We start from the raw sequence: 9,163 nt of genomic DNA, 5'->3' as shown, positions 1-9,163 counted from the left end.
GAATAACAAATAAATAAATAAATAAATCTCTTTAAAACAAACATTAAAAAAGGAATAATCCAAAAATCTCCAGAGGGATTCTCTGCCTAACTGGATGGGAATTGGTTCACTGATTTCCATGTTCCCCAGTTGGGCAGGATAGGAAAGCACTGTTCTAGGAAGGGCAAAGAAAAGATTTTGATTTTCTGTACTTATGCTGTGGTTTGGTTTCCTCAAGGTCTGAACTGTAGGACATTCTAGTCACTGGCCTTGAATGGTCCTGTGGATACAAGAATCAGTCTCTGTCCAACCTGTCAGATATCTCTGTTTTTATGTGAAAATGTGTCATGACTTTTCCGATGACCCAATAGTTTTCATGGAATCTTGTCCCATTTGAACTGTGCCAAAAATGGACCTAAAAATGCCTTTTAAAGAGCACATGGTGCTCGGGAACCAGCAGTTAGCATAATGGCTATGTCGCTGGACTCGCACGTAGTTGACTGCGGTTCGTGTCCCGGACCCAGTGGCTTAAAACTCACACCGGGCGCGTGTGCGTGCGTGCCCAAGATCCCGAGAGGAGAATGGAGGAGAAGGGATTGCGGTGTGACCATCCCCCCTGGGGGGTGATTTCTTGCTTTCTGTCTCTCTGTCTCTCTCTGTCTGGCGAGCGCACGCGCCCTACAGTGAAAATCTCTCAAAAAAAAAAAAAAAAAAAAAAAAAAAGAGCACCTGGTGCTGGAGTGCTGTGATGATGAGTGTGGGCTACCCTCCTGCTCACCTCTTTCTCCAGACCCTCTCCTGTGAGGGGAGTCACTGTTCTAAGTTTAGAATTCTTTAGATGTGACGTGACAGTGAAGTAATATTTATTGCCACTTATTGTGTCAAGCACTAGGTCTGCAGGATCTCATTTAATATTCCTAAGAGCTCTGTAGTTGGGAGTTGTATTGGCAGGATAATGGTCTCTCAAAGATGGCTGTGTCCTAGTCTCTAGAACCTGTGACTGTGTTACCTTCCATGGCAGAAGGGCCTCTGCAGATAGGATTACATTAAGGACTTGCATTGGAGCGATTGTCCTGGATTGTTTGGTGGGCCATTTTTCATGTGAGTTCTTCAGAGTGGAAGTCCTTTCCCAGCTGGCTAGAGAGATGCAGCTGCCAATTTTGAAGATGGAGGAAGGCACCACTGGGTCAGCCATGCTGGCAGCTTCTGACACTGGAAAAGGTAAGGAAATGTATTCTCCCGTGGGGCATCCAGAAGGAACCAGCTCTGTGAAACTATCTACAGCATTGTAGGATAATAAATATATGTTGCTTCTAGCCACTAAATTTGTGGTAATCTGTATGAAAAACCAGTGCCCGAAGTTTCCTAAAAAAAAAGCAAAGAAAGGTACTAGCAGTTAGCAGAGCTGGGAAAACTAGGGCCAGATGCTCTACTGCAGTGGTAGGCACGGCATTGCGGCCCCTTTAAGAGAGTGAGTGGGAGGGGCCTGCGGATTAGCAGTTGCCTGGAGACCAGAGCTGGGTCTAGGACGCCCTGGCTGGCCTGGCCTGGCCTGGCAGAGAGACCCCTGGGCATCCGGAAGAAAGGTACTAGCAGTTAGCAGAGCTGGGAAAACTAGGGCCAGATGCTCTACTGCAGTGGTAGGCACGGCATTGCGGCCCCTTTAAGAGAGTGAGTGGGAGGGGCCTGCGGATTAGCAGTTGCCTGGAGACCAGAGCTGGGTCTAGGACGCCCTGGCTGGCCTGGCCTGGCCTGGCAGAGAGACCCCTGGGCATCCGGAAGGAGGTCGAGGTGGGGACCCCAGGACGCAGTCCTGCTGGGTGGCGCAACAAATGGGACAAGTAGGGCCGGTTTCACCCTCATCTCATGATCTGAACACGTGCGTGGTGGACGAGGAGGATCCTAGGCTGGGCAGGGCAAGACAGTGCTGAGAGCTAAAAGCCAAAATGCAGGTGTTGATAGTAAATGTAGCTACGAAATGATGCAGTTTCTTAATCTTGGGAAAACGGGGGTGGAGGGAGGAGAACATTCCTTGAGAAATGAAACTTTATTTAATCTGTATTAATAGTTTAAATTATTGGTAGAGGACCAGAAGCCCTATAGCAAAGCCCTGTCCGAGGTTCGAGGTGACAGCAGTTTGAGCTAGATTACCCAGGGGGCTGGAAAGAGCAGGAAGAGAGAGGCAGGACTGTACTGGCAAAAGTGGTCTAGAGATGGGGTTGAGCTGGGAGGCGGGGCATCCACTGATGCCATCTAGGCAAAGAAGGGCAAGGGGTACCCACTCCAGCCCTCAGACAGGAAGAGGCACTAGACCTTACCTTGCACCCCAGGACTTGTCTGTGTACCCTGCTTAAGGTACTAGGATGCTTTCAGTGGGGCTAATTTTGGAGAACCATGAAAACTACAGCTTTGGAGCTCTGCCCTACAGCTCTGTGAACTTGAACAAATTATTAGCACATCCTTCCTTGTCTGGTATATAAGAAGTAATCAATAGCAGTATTAGAGGGAACAAGCAGCTAATGACTTCATTTGAAAGCAGAAAAGTGAAGAGATAACCAATCCATTTATTAACTGTGCTCTGTATCCTATGCTTTAGAGATTTTTCTTTTTCTTAAGAATTATTTTATTTATTTATTTATTATTTTCACATGAATTTTGCCAGAGAAAGAGAGGAAGAGTGAGAAAGAAAGCCGCCAGGTCCAGGACTCAAACTGTGGTCGGCCATGTGGGAATACCAATGCCTTAACCATCACATCACCTGCTGGTCCCTATTTTTGGGATTTCTCTGAGCATCATCTCGTTTAACTCTTAAAATGAGACAAGTTACGATTATTCCTGTTTGATATCTGAGGCAAAAGAGATTAAGCAACTTGCTTAAGAATGGAGCTGGTAATGTGCAATGCAGGAGTCTAAATGCACCTCTTTGGCACTTTCCAATACAGACATACTGAAAGAGGGACTTTTAAAATATGAATTGACAGCGTCCAAAACCTTTAAGGTTAAGTTACCATTTTGCATATATAGGACTTCTCTTCTTACTGCAACACTATTTGAAAAGAAATAACATTAGACAATGGTTTTGATTTTAAACATTTTAGGAACAAACAACGGTTTTGATTTTAAACATTTTAGGAACAAGCAGTCTGCAATTGAGATTTTATTTTTTTAAGTTTTTTGCCATAAAGAGCATGCACTCACCAGAGTGAGACAACAGGAAAGTGAGAAATCACTCCCCAGGAGGGATGGTCATTAAGCAATTCTCTCCAGAGTCTGGGTATGCATGCAGACATACCTGGTGTGATTTTCAAGTCACCAAGTCCAGGACTTGAGCTGCGGTCGGCCATGTGGGAGTCCAGTACCTTAAACTATCACACCACCTATTATTTTTATAAACTGATACTTATGATTAGATTTTAGGCCTAGGAGGAGGATGATAATAACATCATGTCATAAAAACAAAATTTTAACAAGTGAGGACCCCAAGTATTTAGAGACATAATTTTTATTTTTTCAGATAAAACTCATCAGTGCTTTGAAATAGACAGCTCTCGATCCAAGGAATCATTTCATACTTACATATAGAAAGTAAACTTTAGGTCTTCCAAAGGCAATGGTGAAAGAAAAGAAAAGAGCAGACAAAAAAGGAGATAAGTCTGCTCGCTCTCCCTCATCTCTCACTGATTACCCAGAGTTTTCCAAGCAAGATGGCAACACCGCTAAGCAAGAAACGTCCTCAAGTGGTATTCCACCAGCGGAAATGCAGCTCACTGAAATCGGATCCAAAAGAGATTTCAAAACTGTGCAGCAGAATGAAGATGCCACTCAATATGAAGAGCCCATTCTAACCAAACTCATAGTGGAAAGGTGATTTTAATGGGGTGCAACGGGATTTAAAACTACTAACCAGGCATTTTGAAAGTTTGCTTCAAGTGCAGTCAGGTTTGACTGCCTTAACTAGTAGCCATGAAGCCAGTGCTCAAAATTTCTTTAAACTTTAAAGTTCTTCAATCATTCTTATCATTTTGTATTATGTATTTATTATACTTCTCAATTTTTATTGCATACTTAATTGTGTATGTAATTACTATGAATTGTTTATAACTCTCAGCTTTACTTGGCTGAAAATTCCTCCATAGTAGAGATATAGCCAAAACCTCAAACATCAGATCTTAGGCTTGTGAGGTAACTGATTGAGATTTATGGTTTGAATATCAGTAGCTATTTATTAATTTTATTTAATTTTGCTATGGGATGTGTATGCTTACTGGAAAGAGAGAGTATGGCAGGGGGAAGTGAGAAAGCATCCCCTCACACATACACAGAAGATAGTCATGCTATAATCCCTTCTCTGTTCTCCTCTTGGGATTTTACACACACTGCCCCTATGTTTTTCAAGCCACTGGGTCTGGGGCTTGAACTGTGCAGTCAGCTATGTGGGATCTAGCTACCTTAACCACCACACTATCTCCTGGCCTAATAATTTATTCATTATCTACCATGTACCAGCTCACAGCTATAGCTGAGTGCTATAGAAGGACATTTTTAAAATGTGAAATAAAGGTGATTTCTCACTTTCTGTTTCTCTCTGGTGAGCATATGTGCCCTGTGGCAAAAACCTAAAACAAAAATTACACATACACACATATATAATGTATGTATGTACATGGTTGGGAAAGTTATGACACATTTTTGCACTGAAAACATTGGAAAGTATGCCATGACTTCTCCAACGCCCTAATACACAAACACACACACACACATGAAATATGGGCCCAGCTGTGATAGTGTGCGGTTGATGTTGCTACTTGGCAAATAAGGGTCCATGAAAGGTGCAGGTTTGTTTCCCACCCACTCTTAAAACCTGGGTGCAGTAGTTTCCCTGGGAGGCTGTGGCAGGGGGATCATGACATAACAAGACCTTGTCTAAAAAAAAAAAAAATAGTATGAAGTATGGTTTATATAGGCAGTGTATAATTATGTTCTATGTAGTGATGCTTTTCGGGAAATTCAGAACATGGTGTCATCAGTGTGCTCTCAGTTTAGGGAAAGTGGAACCTGCAATTGTCTTCTAGACTAAGAACCTGAAAACATAGATGTGTGTTTTGGGGGGTGAGAAGAGGAGTTGTTACGGAGTTGTTATGTTATAGGAGTTGTTCTCTTAAAAACCCTTACATTGCCCAGTCTGGTAGCACAATGCAGTTTGAGTCCTGAACCTGGTGGCTTGAAACTCAAGGCTGGGCGTGTGTATGTGTCCCAAAAGGAGAATGGAGGAGAAAGGATTGCAGTGTGGCCATTCCCCGTGGGGGGTGATTTCTCGCTTTCTGTCTATCTCTCCAGCAAGCGAATGTACCCTATAGCAAAAATCTCTCTCTAAAAAAATTGCCAAGTACCTTTCTTGGTACTTTCACTGCGATGTGCACATATTTTTTCCCCCTTTAAATTGCTGATGTAATGAATTATATTTATAGATTTTCCTAATATTTAATCTTTCTTGGATTCTTGGAATACGATCAGTTTGGCCTCAGCTATCACAAGTTCATTTGTTTTTTATCTCACTTACTTCAGAGATGAGCTATGTGACAAATCACACATTATTCATTTAGTTCTAAACTGAAAATGTATTCTTGATGCACCCTTCTCCCAAAGCTAACATAGCAGAAAGCCCTGTTCGGTCTATATTCACAATATATCTTTCTAAAAATTAATTTTAATTTAAAAAATTTTACCAGAGGTTGCATGTGCCCACCAGAGACAGAGAAAGTGAGATAGCACTCCCCATGGGGGATGGTCACACTGCAGTCCTTACTTTTCTACTTCTCCCTCTTGGGCTTGTGGGCACACATGGGGCACGTTTCTCAAGCTGCCAGGTCTGTAACTCAGACTAGACAGTTGGCCATGTGGGACCCAGCCACCTTAACCACCATACCACAGACTGGCCCATTTTAATATATTTTTTACTTTTAAAAAATGTTTGCCATAGAGCACATACATGCACCAGAGAAACAGAAAGAGACAGAGAGAGAGAGAGGAAAAGTGAGACATCATCCCCTAAGGGGGATGGCCACACTGTAGTCCCTTCTCCATTCTCCTCTCAGGATTCTGGACACACATGTGTGTAAGCCCAGCGTGTTTTTTTATGCAGCCAGGTCTGGGACTCAAATCGTGTCATCGGTCATATAAGATCCAGCTCCTTAATCACCATGCCACCTGCTGCCCCCATTTTAATTTTTATCATAAAATATACATAAAATGTATTATTTAACCATTTAAAATAAACAATTCAGTGGTCTTCAGGTATAGTCACATTGTTGGGCAGCCATCAGAACTACCTATTTCCAGAACTTTTTTCTTTTTGGCTATAAGGCATGTGTGCTCACTGGAGAGAAAGAGTAAGAGAGTGAGAAAGTACCCCTAGAGTGTATGACTATGCCACAGTTCCTTCATCTCCTCCTTTGAGGATTTTGGACATGCATGCACACGCATGCTGGCATGTTTTTCAAGTTGCCTGGTCTGGGACTCACACCATACAGCCAACCATGCAGGATCCCAGTGCCTTAACCACCATGCCATCTGGTCTCCAGAACATTTTTATAATTCCAAACAGAAACCATCCAGAATATAGAGAAGACTTCCATCTTTCTCCCTTACACTGCCCCTTCTCACAGTTATCAGGCCACCATTAGTTCTCCCCACAGTCTGTTCTCCACCCAGCAGCCTCAGTGATACGTATTTTTAAGTTTATTAATTTATTTCTTCCATAAGCAAGAGAGGAAGAGACAGAGAAACAGCGCCCCAACAAGGTCCTGATGTGACACATTCCTAGCTTCAGCCAGCCCCTGATCACAGGCAAGCCTGTTCCTGATGTGCTCTTGGGAGTCTCTAGACTTGAACTGGAAAACTTCCCATGTGGGATTGCTTTGCAGAACATGTGTTTTACTGCTGTGTCACTGTCTGGCCCTCACAGTGATATTTTTAAAATATAAAGGTAATATTCCCCCACTCCCATTCCTCATCTCTCTAAAGAAAAATGGGCCCCGCTCGTCCACCGCCCAGGATCTGCAATCTGTGTGCCCAGGAGGTCCAGTGCCCATTCAGACTCAGCAATCAGAGATGGCAGCAAAGGTGTCAACATTGAGAGCTCTCCATGTGTGCTATTCTCATCCAGTATATGAAAGATACTGGCAACAGGGACCAGCAGATGGCGTAATGGCTATGTCGCTGGACTCCCATGTAGTTGACCGCAGTTCAAGTCCCAGACCCAGTGGCTTAAACTCACGCCGAGCGTGTGTGCATGCATGCCCAAGATCCCGAGAGGAGAATGGAGAAGGAATTACATTGTGGCCATCCCCCCAGGGGAGGTGATTTCCCACTTTCTGTCTCTCTGTTTCTCTCTGTCTTTCGTGGTGAGTGCACGCGCCCTATAGCCAAAACCTCTCCAAAAAAAAAAAAAAAGAGAGACAGGAAGTGAGAAATCACCCCCTCATGGTGGATGGCCATACCTCAATTCCTTCTCCTCTCAGGACCTTGGGCATGCATGCGCATGCACATGCACCGGCGTGAGTTTAATCCACTGGATCCAGGACTTGAACTGTGGTTAGCTACATGGAATTCCAACAACATAGCCATTACGCCATCTGCTGGTCCCTATGTGCTCTCTTTTCTATTTACTGAATTGGGGTCAGGCTTCTTCCTGTCTCAGGGCCTTTGTCCTTGCTGTTCTCTCTACACAGGATTCACATCTGCGATCGTCTTCCCAGAATTCTTCTCGTGGCTGTTTCATGTCTTTCAGGTCTCAATACAAACTTAGGTATTCAGAAGAGTTTTTATGCTGACTGTATACTGGAAGCTCCTGCTTACTCTGTCATATTATTTGATCTTTGCTTTCAAAAAAATTGAATGATCTGGAGTTACCTTGTTCATTTGTTTTTTGTTTGTTGTCTCTCTGTCCTTAGTGGACTGTAAGCTCCTAAACACAGGAATTTTATTTAAAGGAGGTCAGGTACTCCAAATATTTGTTGAATGAATGAATGAATATGAGATATCACTGGTACCTCTTCTTTGATGTTAATTTCATACACATGCACTTTTTTTATTGTCATGGTAGAATGTACATAACAAATTTATCACTTTAACCATTTCTAAGTGTGCAATTCAGTGACAGTAAGTATATTCACAATGCTGCACAGCCATCATCACTACCCATTTTCAGAACTTGTTCATCATCCCAAACAGAAACTCGGTATCTATTAAACAATAACCACCTGTTCTTCAGTCCCACACCTCTGAGAACCTCTACTTGTTTTTGTTTGTTGGTTTTTAGTTTTTGCCATCGGGCATATGCGCTTGGAGAAAAACAGAGAGGGAAAGTGAGAAATCACTCCCTAGGGTAATGGCCATGCCGTAATGCCTTCTCCGTTCTCCTCTCAGGATTTTGGGCACACATGTACACACACTCAGTGTGTTTTTCAAGCCACCAGGTCTGGGACTTGAACTGCAGAGCCAGCCATGTGGGATCCAGTGCCTTAGCCACCATGCTAACTGCTGTCCCTCTAGTCTACTTTTTAGTGATATATTTTACTGCACTGTCATTTAGGCTTTTTCATATCATTCATTACCTCGAGCTTTATTTCATTGTAGCTACGAAGGAGAAAAAGTCCGTGGACTGTATGAAGGCGAAGGCTTTGCAGTCTTTCAAGGAGGCTGTACCTACCATGTGAGTTATGCACTTGGGAATCCACAGGGAGAGGGAGGTGGCAGTTTTAGATTTGCAAATCTTCAATGAAGTCCATTGATTCTTCAGAAGAAATTATAAGTACTTCATGATGATTTATTTTGAACTCGAATATATATTTATTGTGCAAAAACATAGCATAATATCACTGAAGTAGTCATTTAAAAATGCTGGTTGTTGTGACACTTTAAAGTGATCCCTTAATGCAAACTAGGGTCACAGTCTGCAGTTTGAAAATTGCTGGGCTGCCACCTCAGTTTAGCCTTGTCTATTGTGAGTCTGTATTAACCTGGTATGATTATGTAGTTAGGACAGTGGGCCTTGAAGTCTTGAAAACTTAAACATTGAGACCAGCAGTTAGTGTAATGGCTATGTCGCTGGACTCCCACATAGTCGACCGCGGTTCGTGTCCCGGACCCGGTGGCTTAAATTCACGCCAGGCGCGTGTGTGTG

General features: G+C 43.2%; 1 protein-coding gene across 3 annotated transcripts in view; it reads left to right on the top strand.

Moving 5' to 3' along the window:
* Positions 1-1,611: 1,611 nt before the first annotated feature.
* RSPH10B (radial spoke head 10 homolog B) overlaps positions 1,612-9,163 on the top strand; it is a 55,091-nt gene continuing 47,539 nt past the window's right edge. The window contains exons 1-3 of one of the 3 annotated variants that reach the window (XM_027772517.1): positions 1,612-1,770; positions 3,494-3,843; positions 8,617-8,692. In XM_027772517.1, the coding sequence (XP_027628318.1) occupies positions 3,590-3,843; positions 8,617-8,692 (330 nt within the window). In that variant the 5' untranslated portion in view covers positions 1,612-1,770; positions 3,494-3,589. Of the gene's footprint in view, positions 1,821-3,493; positions 3,844-8,616; positions 8,693-9,163 lie in introns of all 3 variants that reach the window. The other 2 variants (XM_006150182.3, XM_027772516.1) reach the window with 2 other exon arrangements.

This window comes from Tupaia chinensis, unplaced genomic scaffold, assembly GCF_000334495.1.
Source record: "Tupaia chinensis unplaced genomic scaffold, TupChi_1.0 Scaffold000279_1, whole genome shotgun sequence".
NCBI lineage: Eukaryota > Metazoa > Chordata > Mammalia > Scandentia > Tupaiidae > Tupaia > Tupaia belangeri.
Note: the sequence above shows the minus strand (reverse complement) of the source record. Positions and strands in the feature narration are given on the sequence as shown.